The 18311-nt window shown below is 34.5% G+C and overlaps 1 protein-coding gene across 4 annotated transcripts in view; it reads left to right on the top strand.

The window, feature by feature from the left end:
- Positions 1-279: 279 nt before the first annotated feature.
- Positions 280-18311, top strand: part of WWP1 (WW domain containing E3 ubiquitin protein ligase 1) — a gene marked incomplete at both ends in the record, with an annotated part of 62653 nt that continues 44621 nt past the window's right edge. For 2 of the 4 annotated variants that reach the window (XM_084229153.1, XM_084229152.1), the window contains 6 exons: positions 7761-7830; positions 9757-9895; positions 10804-10928; positions 14582-14719; positions 14810-14876; positions 18108-18292. In XM_084229153.1, the coding sequence (XP_084085279.1) occupies positions 7761-7830; positions 9757-9895; positions 10804-10928; positions 14582-14719; positions 14810-14876; positions 18108-18292 (724 nt within the window). Of the gene's footprint in view, positions 356-7760; positions 7831-9756; positions 9896-10803; positions 10929-14581; positions 14720-14809; positions 14877-18107; positions 18303-18311 lie in introns of those variants that run through there. The other 2 variants (XM_084229151.1, XM_084229150.1) reach the window with 2 other exon arrangements.

The following is an 18311-nucleotide window of genomic DNA, read 5'->3' as shown; positions in this document are numbered from 1 at the left end:
TCTCCTGCCGCCCGCTGCTCCCCTCAGCAGTGTACTTTGGTCTTTCTGCCTGCTCTGCTCCCTGCTCTGGCTCTGGTGAATTCTCTCGCCTTCCCACGCTTCTGACTGTACCCAGTGCTTGTATGAATAAATAAGTCAATCTTAAAAAAAAAAAAAAAAGATTTAAAAAAAAAAAGCAGGTCATTCAAAGGGTCTTTACTGTTTTACATGTTGCATCTATTTTTCTAACTGTCATACTGAAAGCTTTTATTTGTTTACAGGTTGTTGCCTCACTAGACTATGAGCTCCTTGAAAGAAGGAATCGTGTCTCACTCACCTTTATATTTCCAGTATCTAGCACAGTTCCTGGTACATAGTAAGTGATTAATACTTTTTTTAAAACTCCATACATGTTGGTAGTCAATTATACCTGTGTATTAATATGTCACCAAAAATATGGCTATAGACTTTAAACACTTTTGAGGCTGAATATCTTCATCTGTAAAAGGGGAATAGTACCACCCTACTTATTCAGTGTTATTGTAATGCTCAGACTAAAGAGTATATATAACAACACATTAAACTTTAAGTGCCACATAATTACTTTTAAATGAAGTGTGGAAACTACATATATACTGGAATAGATAACTGATTTGCTATTTATTTTCCTCTTTAAGGTAAGTGTAACCATGGTTTGTTTTTTGTTTTTTTTTTTCATAAAAGATATGCATACAAGAGCTGGGGTGTAGGCCTGGGGTGTGGAGGGGGGTGTGTGTGTGTATTCAACAGAGTCAGAATGGGGAGCAGAACAGGCAGATCTACTGAAATACACTGCTGAGCGGAGCAGCAGGTGAGAAATGAGAGATCTGCTGTGTGGGCTAGCTACCTGGCTGGGGATTCAACTCATGCTGCAGTGGCTGGCACTAGCTTGATAGTGCTGAGACTTTACCTCTTGTGCCTCCAGGGAGACCCAGTGTAATCATTTTTGAACCATCTCTTATGTTTTCCAGTTTAAGTTGTAGTTACTAGTTACCAGCTGCTTACACTGAGTCTGAAGATTAGGGAGGAATAGCTTAGAGGTAGAAAGGGTACAGAAGGAGCTTTAGGTAATAGAGTGAATAATCTTTTACCTACTTGGCACTGTTCCCAGTCTGCATAGTGTTCTAAACTTTCAATATTTTTCTCAAATCACTAATTCTATGCTTGCTTGTTTGTCACTTTTTTTCTCATGGATTTCCATTCTAATTCACTAATAAAGTACCTCGGTTTTCTTTTAATCAACCTACAAATGAATTAATATTTCACCTGTCTTGGGTCCTTCATTTTCTTTTCATAGGAAGAAGTGTCTTTTTCTTGGAGGATTAATAACATGCCATCTGTGTGAAAGCTGTGCCCTTGCCTTGTTTTCCTTCACAGCCTGCAGACATTCTCCCTTACCATCACTCTTGACAAATTAGTGGTCTACACTTTTCATATATCTATTTTATTCCCTTCCATTTATTTCTTAAGTTTTTAAAAATTGTGTAATTTGAATGCCCCAGATTATATGTAACATAAGAAAGTTAATAAGAACAGGTCAGTACCTAAAATAGTATGTACACATACTGATTCTCAGTGATGAACACCAGAAATTTATGTTATAATGCAGTCTTCAATTAAAAGAAAAATAGGTCAATATCAACAGTTAAAGAGCTATCTGTGAGTACCTCTACAAACTCATATTCCTATTTTTTCTTATCCCCTGAATTAACTGCTATTCTGAATTAGTTTTTTTATCTCACTTTTAATGGTTTTACTACAAATGTATTTGAGTTTCATAATTGCTCCATTTGTAGACTTTAAAAAAAAATCCACATTTTAGAAATGATATTTTATTATAGAAGAAATCTAATTCACAAATTGTTATCATTTCAACGGGAACATTCAGACATTATAAAATAATACATAGAAAAATCTCAGTATGCATATTTAAATTTGTAACAAACTAGGGCCTCCCTGGTGGTATAGGGGTTAAGTCTCAGTGCTAATTCCTAGCCGGGGAGCTAGCCCACATGTGGCATAGCAGACATCTCCTATCTTGCCTGCTGCTTGCCATAGCAGTGTATTTCAGTGGATCTGACTGTCCTATTCCCCACTTAGTCTCTTGTGGGTCCTCTCATCCCCCTTTATCCCCTGTGCCTCTGTCCTCATCCCAGTTCTGCTTGTACATAAATAAATAAAAATAAATCTTTTTAAAAAATAAATTTGTGACAAAATAATTGGGAGATTGACTTTTTTGTGTGTTAATTACGCTGTACCATATAAAAAATTAAGCTCCTTATTCAGAGCATCATAATGTAACAGAAACAGTTTGTGCAGAAATGTTTAAGCTAGATTTGTAGCTTACTCCTCTGAAGAGGGGCAGCTTGTCATTTGCCCTTTGAACTTCAGCAGTTCTTCAGTGGACATTAATTGTGTGTTGATTATGTAAGCTTTTGAGACTCCATCCACAATGTCTCCATGTTCTGGATTACTTTTTCAATAATGGAATCATGGCATTTTCAAAGGAAATGCATAGCAAAAATGAGGTCATGATAATCAGCAAAATAATTCATCACTTTCTTCTTTGCCAGTAAGAATTAAAAGCATTTTTTAATGACCTCACTTATAATATTAAATCTTGGAGGTAGGTTGAGTGAAAGGAAGATATTAATGCCCAGAACTCTTGTTTGTCTTTTTACCCCCATTCACCGTTCTAGTTTCTAAGACCCATTCATGTTGCTATAGTATAGTTCATTCATTCTTACTACCATATAAATGCTCCATTATGTGAGTTGGCCTAATTCATTTAATTATTTTCTATTAGTGGATATTCGATTATTTATTGTTACTGTTACCATAAAGAATGCTTCTACTTGGCACGCAAGTGCAGTTTTTATAGTGTACTTCTAGAATTGCTCTTTGAAGGACACACAGTTGTTCAACTTCATATGATAATGCCAATTGTTTTCCAACAGTTTTGTCAATTTTATGACCTATTAATAGGATTTTACCAATCTAAATACCTATTAGCAGTATTTTATAAAAACCACCACTGTTTCACTTTTTTTTTTTTTAACCATTATTTGGTTTTGTCAAAATTTCTTATACTTATTTTTTATATCTTCTTAAAATAGTATTTTATTTTTCTGTTGACTAATGAGCTTATGCATGTTTTCTTATCTTTATTGACCATATAAGTTTCTATGTCTACAAAACACCAGCTTGGATCTTTTGCCTAGCTGCCTACTGTTGTCTTTTTAAACTTTCTACAGAAATTCTCATGTAGTTTAAATACTAATCTTTGATCACTTTTATATTCTGTGGATATCTCCTAGTTTGTGGCTTGTTATTTAGTTTTCTTTATTAGTCTTATGTTAAACAAGTTCATGGCTCCACATAGTCAAAATATTCATGCTTTTCTTTGGTGAATATGCTTAAGAAATTCCAATCTAGGAGGACACAAAATAGTTTTCTGCTGTAATTTTATCTAAAAGCTTTGAAGTTTGCCTTTCATAATTGTATCACTAGTCAAATTGGTTTGGTGTGTGATGTGATGTAGGCATCCAATTTCATTCTTTCCATATAGATAATTTCAGAACCATTTAATTGTCCCTCTTTTCCCATCAATATCTTTGCTACAACTGTAGTTGTCTGTCCTCCCATGCATTGGTCTGTTTTACGACTCCCTACTTTATTTACCCTTCCTCAGTCTCTCCAGGCATTTATTTGTTTTCTAAGGGCTCTTTGTTTATCCTTTCTGTTATCTATTTTCTACTTCTTTAGTTTTTCTTCCTTATAATAGCCTATTTTCTTTGGATTTATTCTGTGACTCTGTAACTTAATAGATTGGCCTATTATTAGCTAATTAATTTTCAGCCTTTTTCCTAGTATAGGTTGTTATGGCTATAGATTTGCCTCAAAGTATAGCTTTTACCTTATCTCACAAATTTTTTTCTGTGGTGATTTCATTATCATTCCATTCTTAGTGTTTAAAAACTTTTTATTGATTTCTTCTGACCTTTGAAATACTTAGAAGTATTTTTCTCTTTGTATTTTTTCTATTAATGATTTTTAACTTAATTGCATTTTTGTCAGAGCATGAGAACTATGTGATAGTCTTTGAAGTTTGATAAGATTTTCATTACCTCCAAGTATGTTTATTATTTTTTTGTACATCCTATATATGCTTGAGAAGAATGTTTATTTTCTAATACTTGGATATAAGATTCTTTTTATGTTCACTAAATCCTATTTTGTTTTTTTTTTTTTGTTTGTTTGTTTTTTGGTCCTTAACCTGTGAATGGAATGTGTTAAAATCACCCACAATAATGTCCAGTTTGTTAGTTTCTTTTTGTAGTTTTAACAATCCTTTGTTACTCCCCTTCTGGTTTTGTCCCTCCACCCCACTTCCCCAGGTGTTGTCTGGATAGAGATTTATTTGCTCGGGAATGTTTGGAATAGAGAACGAGTACAGAAAGCATGGGATGTAGAAATATATTCCATGTAGTCTTCCTCCTCATTTTAATAATCAAAATACAGTTCATTAGGAGAGCAGCATATTTACATAGCACTGAATTCAAAGGCTGAATTCTTCAGGTTTCTTTGGCTAAGGTGTAGATTAAAGTTGTGATTATTTATGTCATATTTAATTTCAGATTCCTTCCATTGGTCTTTTGTTCCTTCCATCTTGGATCCTGCTGTTCCCACTTGGACATTTTAAGACACTCACCCCATCTACTTTATTGTCCTCATTCATAATCAGGAGACTAATCAGTCTCCTGAGATGGTTAGTTGGGGATTACTGCTGTGTTTGAGGTCTGAGACCAACCAGAAGGATTAGCACTTCACTTCACCCAATCATCCTGTTTTGATGGAGGGACCAGTATTACCTATAGCAGCTGATCAGTTTGAGAGACTTAAAATTTGGAGAGTGACAGTCGTCTGCCTTACCAGGTCCTTTCGTTTTCCAGACTTCTTGCTCTCTTTCCTTCGTGCGTCCTGATCTGGGCTTATGACATATGTAGCTGGGGTTCCTGTCTGAGATGACTCTCCCTGTCTTTGACCATTCCTGTTTCTGAGTTTCTTAACTCTGCCATCTTGTGTGTTTCTCCTGAGACTGTCATTCTAGGCTCTGTTCATCCAACTGATGACTGCACTTTCTCCTGTTCCTTCTGTAGCTCCTCTTCTACTTCTTACTCTCTCATAGCTGGGTCATTAGACTTTGCCACTCCCAAAATAGAAACTTCAGGGTTAGACTGGAAGATGCCAGAAGGAGGAGTCATCTTCCTTAGGAATATTGTGAGGTTTACGATTAAATTTGGATCTTTGGGAGGAACCTCTGTCATCACACCTGTAATCATCCCAGGAGTAATCGTTTTGTAGCTCCATGACCAAATGTCTTGTCTGTCATATTGGTCTTCATATAGTCCCACTTCCTTTGTAATCTTCATCCCAGTCATACCCACTATCACATACATTTCTGTCACTGTTTATGCAGTCATAGCCTCCGTCATAGTCTGTGCTTAGTCATCATGGTAGTCCTGGCCTCCATGTGATTACAGTGTTTGCCTTCGAAGCTATTATCACCTCTTTTAGGCAGATAGTCATCAAAACTGTCTGTGGCGGGATGATTCCTTCACTTTGTATCTGTTTTCTGAGAGTCCTGATTTCTGTTTCAGCCAAAGGAATAATCATCCCTGCTTATCCTGTGCTTGATCAACACTATCCACTGAATTCTGAAACCCAGAGACTCTTATTTGAGGCTCAGGGCACTGAGTCATTGAATCCAGAATTTCAAACTCAGTATAATCAACTTTTTGACCTCTTTGGATTGCTGGGTTCACATGGTAAATGCACGGAATTGTTACTTAATGGAGACTTGTGTCACATCACAAGTTGGGTTCCTTAGGAAAACAGTCTAGGGTGGCAATTTGGGAAGATAACTGTGGTAGAAATTGGGATCCCAAGCAGCCTGTGGAGCAGTGGGCAGGATGCAGTTCTCAACTGGAGGTGCCTTATATGTATTGTCACCATTACTATGCCAGGTGGTTGAAAGGTCTTCCAGATTATCTGTTCTGTCCCCAACTGAATGGTTTGGGGACATAAATGCTTCTTCCACCAGTGTTGCCATTCTCAGCCAGGAAGTCTATTAGGAAGATACTGTCCTATTCTTTGTTGATACTGGGAAGGGGGTTAAAAACTTAGGAAACTTTTTAAGTATGCAAATTTAGAGTTTTGTTGTCTAATTAGAAAATTGAACAAAGTTCTCTTTTTTGGGGAGGGGGAAGTTCTGCTATTATAACTTATCCCAGGGCCTCCCTGGTGGCACAGGTGGTAGAGCGCAGTGCTGTGAAGCTGTCTGCAGCCTCTGCAGTGCTGGTTTGATCCCCGCTGGCCTCAGAGCACCCCACATGGCTAGCAGACCTCTCCCGTCTCGCTCGCTGCTCCCCTCAGCAGTGTATTTTGTCAGTCTGCCTGTTCTGTTCCCTGCTGTATGTCTGGTGAATCCTCTCACCCTCCCTCGCATCTGGCCTGTACCCCAGCTCTTACAGAAATAAAAAAATAAATATTAAAAAAAAAAAAAACTTATCCCAGCTTCCTTTTTGTTTATATTTGTTGAGAACTTATGAATATCTATCTTCCTATCAAAATCTTTATTTTGTAGATATCTTGTGTCTTACTTTTGAGTTTGCCCATACACATTTATTGGGATTATTTTTGTACTTTAGTTCTTTGTGCTTTCTGATAGTCCTGCTTATTTTTGCCTTTTCTAACCTTTTTTTGGGGAGGGATTATTCTGCTTTCTTAATGTATTTTGTTTTACTCTACTAGTTTAAAATGATATCCTCTTATTTCTATTCTTTGATTACCCTTGAAATACTGCTGGCACTACAATACAGTCTAAAGTTAAATTGGATTATAATCCCTCTTCTGAACAATCCAAGGAAAATTAGCATGTTAATTCCTGTCCTCTCTCTCCCTGCCCTGTCCCTCCACTATGTGCCTGCTTTTTCTTGTTTTTGTTACGTATTTTAGTGCTTTATGCTGTTTTCACTTAAATACCATAATAAGTTGTTATTACTGGACTCAAGATGGTGTTTGTTGAAGTTGAATGCTTACCAGTTTCTTCATTTATGTTCCCTTCTTGGATCTCAGATGATCCTCCTGTGGTAATTTTACTCTCTTATGAAACATATTCTTTAGATTTTCTTATAGTAAAGGTCTCTTAGCAAACTCTTTTGGTTTATATGGCAATGTCTTTTTGCTGTCCATCCTATCCCAAAGAGAGTTTTGGTAGTTGAATAATTTTTGTTTCAGTCATTTGTAGATGTTCATGCTTCAATTGCTGTTGAGATTTCTGCTGTCATTTTACTTTCTTTCTTTGGATGTAATGTCTTTTTTCCCTGGCTGCTCTTAACACGGTCTCTTTGTTTTAGTGCTCTGCAGTTTCAGTATTCTATGTCCAAATGGGAATTTCTTTATGTTTATCCTGTCTCTTTTTATACATTGTGTTTCTTAGTATTGTGATTAGGTAGCTTTCATTCAGTCATATTCTCTTCTGGTATCATTTCCTTTTCTTCATTTTCTGGGACTATGAGTAGTAATATTTATCATGTCTCATTTTATCCTTAGTATTTTTCTCCAGTATTACATGTGGTTTCTTTGTGATTCAAACAGTTTAATCATATTGAAAATTATAGTCTCTTATCTAATGCATAAATAAATTAACATTTTTATAGGTTTAAGCTGAATTTTGGGACATGGCCACTGCTTCACCAAGGTCTGATACTAGTAATAACCACAGTGGAAGGTTACAGTTACAGGTAACTGGTAAGTTATTTTCATAATAATTTAAAATGATGATTCCCTGATGAAACTTTACTAATATCATAATTCAGCTGATGTATTCCATAAGTATCTTTTAGGTTCATACAGGCTGAAACAGATCTCAAAGTTAGATATCCTCTAAAATTATTTAGGAATTATTTATATATTAAATATATCCTCTTTGGTGGTGGAAGGTTTGGGGTATTGGAATAAGCAGCATTGAGTTGATCCTGAAGATATTATTAGGCTGGAGAAGGATAATGAAGGCCTTCTTTCATCCATTTAGCTATCCAGTCAAAATAGGCAAGTATTTATTAAGCAGAATTACATGTATGAGAACACAAATCTTAGTTTTCCAGGAATTTACTGTATAATAGTGAAATTGCTATTAACTGTATCCAATGAGAACTTAGAGAAGTTGTCTTAGGTCTGTTTGGGGTTGGAGAGAACCTATAGACATAGGAGAACAGAGTAAGAGAAGGAGTAATCAGTTCATCTCATATTAGATTGGTAGCAGAGAACATTGAAGGGAGAGGGATTCTCATTTGCAAAAGCATGAAAGAGCCTTGGCTAAGGGTCTTTTGATAATTCATACTTGTTAATTGGAATACATGTGGATATAAAATTTTTTAAAAATAGCTAAAGACACTGAGTCTAACTGAATATACAGTTGACAAAAGCAAAAGGAGAATTACTTTGAAACCATATTCCTTATATGCTTGGGGGTAGGAGAGGTTGTGTCCTCCCACCCCAGGCCAAAAAAAAAAAAACAACAAAAAAAAAAACCTCCCTCAAAACCAATGTTAGTGTTTTCATTTAGATCATTTAAAAATAATGTATTAAATTGGAGATAATTAAAAATAGGGAAGTCCTACCATTTCCAGCAACATGGGCAGATGTTGAAGGCTATGTGCTAAATGAAGTAAGTCTGACAGAGAAAAACAAATAATGTATGATTTCACTTAGATATGGAGTCTAAAACAAACAGTAAAACTAAACTGACTTTCCAGGACATGTGTTTAAAAAATAATGCCAAAGATATATAATTTCAGATGAGGCAAGGCATGAGTCCTACATGGCAGAGAGGTTAATGGCATGTTGAATCTAAAGACACTTCTGATGCTTGAGGCAGTTCAGCTTTAACTTGAAAATGGTTGTTGATGTGGAAGAATTGGAATGCACTACTGGTGGGAATGTAAAATGTTTTAGCCACTTTGGGAAATTACTCAATATGATTACAATATGACCGAGCAATTCCACTCCAGGTTCATGCCCAAGAGACACAAAAATATATGTCCTCACAAAGTTTGTGCTCTAATGTTTATAACAGTATTACGCCAAACTGTGGTAATAACCCAAATGTCTATCAGCTGATGAATAAATATAACATGGTGTATCCATACATTGGAATGTTGTCAAAAGGATTGAAGTACTAACACATGTTACTACATAGATGAACCTTGAAAACATGTTAAGTCACAAAAAAATCATGTGAATTCATTTAAATATCCAGAACAGACAAACCTGTAGAGACATGCAGCAGATTAATGGTTACCTAGGGCTGGAGGGGAGAGGTTTGAGAGGGACTGGGAAGAAAGAGGAGCGAGGATACTTAAGGATTTTTCTTTTTGGTGTGATGAATAGGTTTAAAATCAAGTGTGGTAATGGTTATGCATCTTTGTGAATATATTCAAACCTTGAATTATAAAGCTTAAATGAGTAAATTATATGATAAGAATTATATTTCACTAAAACTTTTGCAGAATTTGGATGGTTCTCAGACATTGTCATTAGTTTTTGTGGGTGGTTTTTTCAATCTGTAAGTGAAAGAATTTGAATTGCACAAAAAATAGTTCCATTTTAGAGATTAGTACAAAATGTTACTCTTTGATTACATGTATTCACTAGTGATTATCATTTTTTTGTTAGTTTCAAGTGCCAAACTAAAAAGAAAAAAGAACTGGTTTGGAACAGCAATATATACAGAAGTAGTTGTAGATGGAGAAATTAAAAAAACAGCAAAATCCAATAGTTCTTCTAATCCAAAATGGGATGAACAGCTAACTGTGTAAGTACCTTACGTTACGAATGCAAAATCTTCAAAGGAAGAGTGCTTTTAGAATTTTTAAAAATTATTTTGTAGGATTTCAAAGTCATAAATGCTATTTTCCAGTATGACTAGAGACTATAAAAAAATTCGTTAGTTTCATTTTCTTTAGAGTGGAAGTATGATCTTGCTTTTTTGCTTTACAGATTGCATTTTTCGTATAGCTTTATTTTCTCCTTTTATTTTCATGTAAAAATGTCAAAATATCATCATCCCTAATTTTAGCATTTTTTGATATAATGTTATAAATTTGTGTATTTTATTTATTTTTTTAAAGATTTATTTTTTATTTATTTATACAAGCATTGGTATAGTCAGAAGCACGGAGGGTGAGAGAATTCACCAGAGCCAGAGCAGGGAGCAGAGCAGGCAGAAGGACCAAAGCACACTGCTGAGGGGAGCAGCGGGTGGCAGGATAGGTCTGCGCGCAATGTGGGACCCTCCTCCGGTGGCCGGGGAGCAGCCGGGGATCGAACCGGCGCTGCATAGGCTGCGGGCAGCTTCACAACCCAGCGCTCAACCGCTGCGCCACCAGGGAGGCCCATAAATTAGTGTATTTTAACATGCCATCATTTGTCTTAAATCTTCAGAAATTTGTTCAAATAGAAAGTTTTATTGTGAAATCTGACTCAAGGTTTTGCTAGTGTTTTGGTTTGCTGATTAGAAAAATTCTTATCTGGTTATTAAAGATTATACTGTACTTGAAAGTAAATATTGTTTTTACTTATAAATCAGTTAACTTACTGTCTGAATTTTTTTTTCCCTCAAACTATAGTAAAGGCTTTTAAAGATAATTAAAGTAAAACATTTAATGGGAATTATTATTTAGAATAATGGTGTGTACTCCTGTTTTAATTTTACCCTTACAGAAATGTGACCCCACAGACTACATTGGAATTTCAAGTTTGGAGCCATCACACTCTAAAAGCGGATGCATTATTGGGAAAAGCAACAATAGATTTGAAACAAGCTCTGTTACTGCACAATAGAAAATGTAAGTTTTTTGTTTTAGCTTTTGCTTTCTTTGAAAGTTTGTTAGACACTTTGAAAGTATCCTGAAGTCCAAAAGCAATGAAACCAAAAATCAGTTTTATATTATAAAGATGAACTTTAGTTTACAAGTGATTACCTTTAAATATGTGATGTTATATGAAATAGAAAATATTTGCATTGCCTTTCTCCATTTTACAGATTCACATGGCATGGTCTGTCATACCCCTAATACCCTTAGTGACTTATTATTATTACACTTTAAAGCTTGAAAAAAATCAATACCTGAACCTACTGTACTTTATTAGTTGGCTAGTAACAGTTTTGTTTGTACAAAATAGATTCTAACTCTTAAACCTTCCTTTTATATTATATAGCTAGTTCCTTGTAAAAAAAAATATGAAGAACATGGAAAATATCAGAGGAGTATAGAAATTATCTGTAGTTCTACTATACAAGGATAACCAATCCTAATAATTTGGGGTTTGTCTTTTTCTTGTTGATAGACACAAACACATTTTTCTTTTTTGCATCTAATGGTTTATCCCTAGTTTTTTGTTTTGTTTTTAACAATACAGTAACCATTTTCCCATGATACTTAATTTCCCTAGCCTGGGAGTTTTATGGTAGACTAATCTTTTTCAGTTTTGTGAATCTATCAGAAAAAATTCTGGGATTTATTGATATGTTTCTGAATTGGGGAAGTTTATTGCTTTTATCAAATTGTCAAAATCTGTGTAATCTAAAGAAAATTTAAAAACTAAATTTCTGGTGTATGAATTTTAAGGACCACATGCCATCTCATGCCATACTTTAATTAATCTATTGTTTGACATTTAGGCAGTTTCTGATAGTCACTCAAACAAATGTGTTGTTCAGATATGTAAATTATTGTATTCATCTTATTTCCTAAAAGGTTTTCTCATTCCTAAAAGTAGACTTGCTGGGTTAGGTGTTAAAATGCTAATATTTAAGATAATGGATTGATTATTTTAAGAGGTTTTTTTTTTTTCCTGTTTTTAACAAAAAAGAAAATCCACATATAATTTTAAAATCTGATTTTGATGTAATTTTTGGACATAGGACTTTTGGATCAAAAAAATATAAATGTTATGCTAATTTTTATGTGTTCTAACTTAAAAACAAAATTCTCTTGAGGCTTTGAAAGTTGGATTCTCTGCTATGACTTGGTGATTTTTTTGTAGGAGCTGGAATTCATGAATTTCATATTGATAACAGAAATAAGTAGTTGTTCTTGTAAGCATATGATATCTTGTGTGGTCTGATCATAGCTGGCTTTGAATTCTTTTTCTGGTTATATGGCATTATTGATGTAAATATGTAATACCTCAGTTAACCTAAAAATTTCAGAATTTCAGAAGTGAACATTTTGTTTCATCTGTTTGTATGCTATCTCTGCATTAGATTGAGCATTTACACAAAATCTTTTTAATACACATAATTTTTTCCTCATACTCTCATAACCTAGATGTTATTACTGTTAACTTAGTGAATTTCCTCTGTGTGTAATAGAATAATTGGGAGCATATTTAGATTCATATTCTTATTCTCTTAATGTTAAATCGTTGCATTCCTCTGTAAAATTCAGTGTTATTCTTTGAAATCTGATTCTAGTACTTTTTAGACTATTTTATCACATACTGTAATTTTTCAAACCATACTCAATTGTTGCCATTTAGGTTGTTCCTAATTTCTGTTATTAGACTATATTGAACCTCTTTATGAAGATTATAATTATCTAGCACACAAAGATTGTAATGCATATCCGTCAAAATGATTCTGTAGGAGGATTATAATGTCAATATATTTTGAAATGAATCTCTTATATATTGTACAACCGTAGTTACCTCTTATGATTTAATTGGGCAGAATATGCTCTGAGAAAAAAAGAAATTTTATAAACTTTCATACATTTGTGAATGTGATGGCTTCAGAAATTATAGTAGTAGTAGTTTCCTAAATATCCTTAGTAAGTAAATTTTTGTGGGGGTAATTAAAAGTTGTATTAGCTTGCCAAGACTGTCATTCTAAAATTACCACACTCTGGGTGACTCAAACAGCAGGAATGTTTTTTCTCACAGTTCTAGGAGCCTGAAGTCCAAGATCAAGGTGTTGGAAGGGTTGATGTCTTCTGAGGCCTTTGTATACAATCTCTTTGTATCCATCTTCTCTTTGTATCTTTGCATGGTCTTACCTCTGTATGTGTCTATATCCAGATTTCTTTTTATAAAAATACCAGTCATGTTGGATTAGGACCACCTTAATTAAGTCATTTTAATTTAATTACCTCTTTAAAGATCCTGTTCCCACCTACAGTAACCTTCTGAGTGATAAGACTGCAATAAATGAATTTGGGGTGGTTGGGTAAGGGTCCATAACAAAAGGAAAGTAATTAATTTCAAAAATTAAATCTTGTGATAATCATAGTACTACCAAAAAAGAAGAAATCTGCTGGCATGTATCCCAGTCACTCATTTTATTAATAAAATAACTTAATAAGCAACTTGCTCGGCAGTTCTCCCACCTGCCTGTAACTATGCAGGTGTTTTCTTCTCACAAACCTTTTTCCTTTTACAAAGTGACAGTGGAAGCTCTCTGTCTGCCAGTGTCTATGCAGGTGTCTCTGTTCGCCTTTCTCCTTTTCCGAATAAACCTGTCCTTTTAAAATGTAAATAAAAAACAAACAAAAAAATTACTTGCTCAAGAGCATAAGTACTTGCAGAGTTATGGCTCGAACACAGATTTTCTGATTCCTAATTGCTTAATTTAATTAAAAGTAATAGAAAATTCATGTGACTTTAGACAGCTTTGTAGGATTTAGACATATGCTTATAATTGATAAAATTCTGGTTGCTTTTCATTCACCCTCTTGGCTTAGCATTTGGACTCTTTAAGTTGATTGAAGGAGGTCTAGTTCAATTTGGGAGGTGTTGAGGTATTTGTTATCAGAGTATATTAAAGGAAATATGCAACTTAGGGGAAAACAGGAAGTTGCTGTATTCATCCACAGATTTAAATAAAATCCATAATTAACCCAACATAAATCATCTGTGTTTTCCCAGTAAAAATTTCAACTGTAACTTACAGGGGAATTCTTTACTTACATTTTAATCCTAGTGGGCCTGTAGTTCTTAGGCTTGACTTATTTTATGTAATAAGCCTAGTAGGATGGTGTCCAGGATTCTGATACATTTTCTGGAACTTCTGTGGGCTTAAACCCTCATTTGCACCTTAATTTATCTAATGTATGTGTTCAGATCACTTTAGAACTCCATTCTAAATTATGGATGTTATTTACTGTGTCTGCTGAGGTGTGGTATTTTTAACTTTCTTACCTTAATGTCACCAGCATTAGCTACTGATATGTAAGAGATACTGTCCCTCCCAATTCTACTATTTCTTAAATTGCCAGGGAAAAATATCTCATTGTCAGGAATAAAGTTATTAACTAGTTAAGGTGGTACAGGCAGATTTGAATTGGCAATGCAAATAATTCCCTCCACATATAGCCATCAAGTACTAAATTAGAATAATTCTTAATACATAGTTTTGACTACTAAAACATTTTTATATGTGACAAAACTTTTTTTTGACAAAACTTTTAAATTAGGTTTGTTTTGTTGTTTTTTTTCCTAGTGGAAAGAGTGAAAGAGCAATTAAAGCTCTCCATGGAAAATAAGAATGGCATAGTGCAAACGGGTGAATTGACAGTTGTGCTTGATGGATTGGTGATTGAGCAAGAAAATCTAACAAACTGCAGCTCATCTCCAGCTAGTAAGCTAACTTTATATGTTTTTAAAATTTGAAGGAAGAAAAGTAACAAAGTATTATAAAAACCTAGTTTCTTTCTTTTTTGTTGTTCAGTAGAAATACAGCAAAATGGTGATGCCTTACATGAAAATGGAGAGCCTTCAGCAAGGACAACTACCAGGTAGAATATTTTATTTTAGTATTTGTGGCAAAGTAATGGAATATTTCCCCAAGTTTTTAATTTTCAACCATAATTTAAATTTTGCCATAGAACTTAAAAGCATATTTCTAGATATATCATTTGGTTGGATTCTTGTCAAAGTAGCTTTAAAAAATCACAACTTTATTAAGTTTACTGCACATATCATAAAATTCACCCTTTTAAAATACTCATTTCAGTGTAATCACATAGTTGTATAACCATTACCACAATTTAATTTCAGAACATTCTCATCACCCTCAAAAAAGAAACTATACCTATGAGTAGTCTTTCCTCCATTCTAATACCTTACTATTGGCAACCACTAATCTGCTTTCTTTATCAATAGATTTGCCTACACTGAACATATCATTTAAATATTATCATACACTATGTGACCTAAATATTATCATACACTATGTGACCTTTCCCTGATTTAAATATATTTACTGATCTCTTTTACTTAGCATAAAGTTCATCCATGTTGTAACATATATCAGTGCTTCATTCATTTTTATGGAACTAGCTGTTCAAATCTATATTTAAGCATTTTTCATGAATAGAGTTGGATTGTTTGGTAAAATGGGTATCTTACTGCTCTCTGAATTGGCAGCTTCCTATAGGTCACTAGAAGATTAAGGCTTCATAGATGTGACTTTTCCTCAGAAATCATCCTGGCAGGGCCTCCCCAGTGGTGCAGCGGGTTGAGTGCAGCGCTGTGAAGCTGCCCGCAGCCTCCGCAATGCCGGTTCAATTCCTGGCCAGCCAGGGAGAATCCCACATGGCGAGGCAGACCTCTCCTGCCTTGCCGGCTGCTCCCCTCAGCAGTGCTTTCTGACAGTCTTCCTGTTCTGCTCCCCGTTCTGTCTCTGGTGAATCCTCTTACCCTCCCATGACTCTGGCCTGTATCCCAGCTCTTGTATAAATAAAAATAAACATTTAAAAAAAAAAAGGGAAAGAAATCATCCTGGCAATTCAGAAAACCTCTTTGCATTAATGTTTGATGACAATTAATAGAGGTTTTCTGTTTGAAGTAAAAAACTTAGAATAAAAGAATTTAATAGATCAAATATAATAGGATCAATATCTGAAAATAAAAAAATATATTGCTATAAAATTGTCTTTGTTGCATTTAAGAAAGCATGCTTGTATATGAAATTGATCTTTATTAACTACAGAGTAACTAATATCAAAACTCCTAAGTGACTATAAAATGATCCACATTTGAGCAGGTTGAACAAATAAGTATATATTTTGATTATATTTGATTTAAATATATTTAGTGTCCATATTATAGTTTACATTGGGAAGATGGGACTGAAAGGGTGTTACATGTTTATTAAAATGTGAGAGAATCTGTTATGTTTGAAATACAATTTTATTTATTTATTTTTAAAGATTATTTATTTATACAAGCACTGGGTACAGTCAGAAGCGCGGGAGGGTGAGAGAATTCACCAGAGTGTGGAGCAGAACAGGCAGACTGACGAAGTACACTGCTAAGGAGAGCAGTGGGCGGCAGGAGAGGTCTGCGCGCCATGTGGCACCCTCACCCGGCGGCCAGGGATCGAACCAGCGCTGCAGAGGCTGTGAGCAGCTTCGCAAGCCAGCGCTCAACCGCTGCGCCACCAGGGAGGCCCTGAAATACAATTTTAGATGGTTAAAACAGCTTGAAGCACCACCAGTCTGAAACCTATTATTTATTACATAGTAACACAGTTGAATCAAAAATTAGTTGGAAATCACCAGGAGAACTTCAGATGGGTTCTTTTACTTGAACTCCTGGATCACTGATTCTTGCTGGATCACTGGGGTGGGGTATACAGATCAGAAATATTTAGGAGCTTTTTTCAAACTTTACCTGTTCTAAGTTCCTAATCATAGTTCCTTCCAAGTACCTACATAATAAGGGAAAGGTGCGTGGCATTCAATCATTCACTCATTTATTCATCAGATATTATTGAGTGACTGGAGCCAGATATTAGTTCAAGCACTTAATAATACCAGCTATGTTCCCATGAAATTTTTGTTCTGATCGGGATAAAGGTAGATAGTAATCAAGAAATGAATTTGCATGTCAGAGATAACACTCTTAAGAACTATATGAAATCAGTCAAACAGGATAAGATCACAGGAATGAAAAGAAGCACATTTTAAAGAGAGATGTCAGGAAATCATCTCTGAGGAAATGCCATTTGAGCTAAAATTAAAATATCATGTCAACAATGCATGAAGAATTCTGAGGGAAGAGCTTTCTAGGTAGAGAAAATAGCAAATGCAAAGAACCTGAGTTTATTTCCAGTTAATTTTTGCTTCTCAAATTCTTCTAAGTCTAGAATGTACTATTTAATTTTTTTGATAATTTTTTAGTCATTAAAATTTTAGTGCCTCATATATAATAATTTATAATAAACAGTTGAAGACTAAGCATGTTTTTCATATTCAGTACAATTGATAAATTTTATCTACTTCAAGCTGAACAAGGTGGATGTTGGAGAAAAATAGATCAGAAATAGGGCGGGAAGACTGATTTTTAAAAGCTTTGTTGATGATGATAAGAAAACTGCCAAGTGTAGTAGATCTTAAGCAGAGAAGGGACATAGATTGATTTATAGTTTTAAAAAATCATTACTGCTCTCTGGAGAACAAATAGAGGGTGGCAGATTTGGATAAGTTTTTCCTGGTCACTTAACTATCATCCAACTCCCTAGCCACTGCCAATAAGAGTTAAATTGTTTGATAACATAGCTGTATCATTGTGAACTTACAATTTTAATGCTTTCAAGTAATATTTTATAATCAATAATTAGGACTTTCTGCTTGTTTTCTAGTACTCAATACAATTACAGTAGTTAGGAATTGATTTCTGTAAGTTTCCTGAGGTTTTTTTTTTTAACAATTTCAGAGCATTTTAAAATGACTAAAATTCTTAGACTTAAAATATACACTTTGCTTGTTATTTTGAGGAATTGAATTTCATTTTGATTTGGTATATTTGTATGTCTTAGTATACATCTACCAGCCGGTGTGGATACTCTTAGAACTGAGAGTATTTTTAACTTTAATGTAATAAATACCATATTCTTGTTCATTACTTTCTGTAACTGTCACTTTGCTTTGATGTTAAGAACTTGGTAAACCTTTCTTAACTTTCTGATAAAAAGCTGTTTAATTGTATTTAGCTCATTGAAGTAAGGCATCTTTTTTTAAAAGGTTGACTGTTGAAGGCACTAATGGAATAGATAATCATGTACCTCCAAGCTCTTTAATCCAAAACTCAAGCTGTTCATATGTTGTTAATGGAGACAACACACCGTCACCTCCGCCTCAGGTTTCTACCAGACCCAAAAATACACCAGCTCCAAAACCACTCACATCTGAGCCTACCAATGACACCGGTAAGCATGAGTATTTGTG

This window comes from Talpa europaea (genome assembly GCF_964194135.1).
Source record: "Talpa europaea genome assembly, chromosome: 3".
Lineage (NCBI taxonomy): Eukaryota > Metazoa > Chordata > Mammalia > Eulipotyphla > Talpidae > Talpa > Talpa europaea.
The sequence above is the reverse complement of the archived record's forward strand: the minus strand, read 5'-3'. Positions and strand labels throughout refer to the sequence as shown.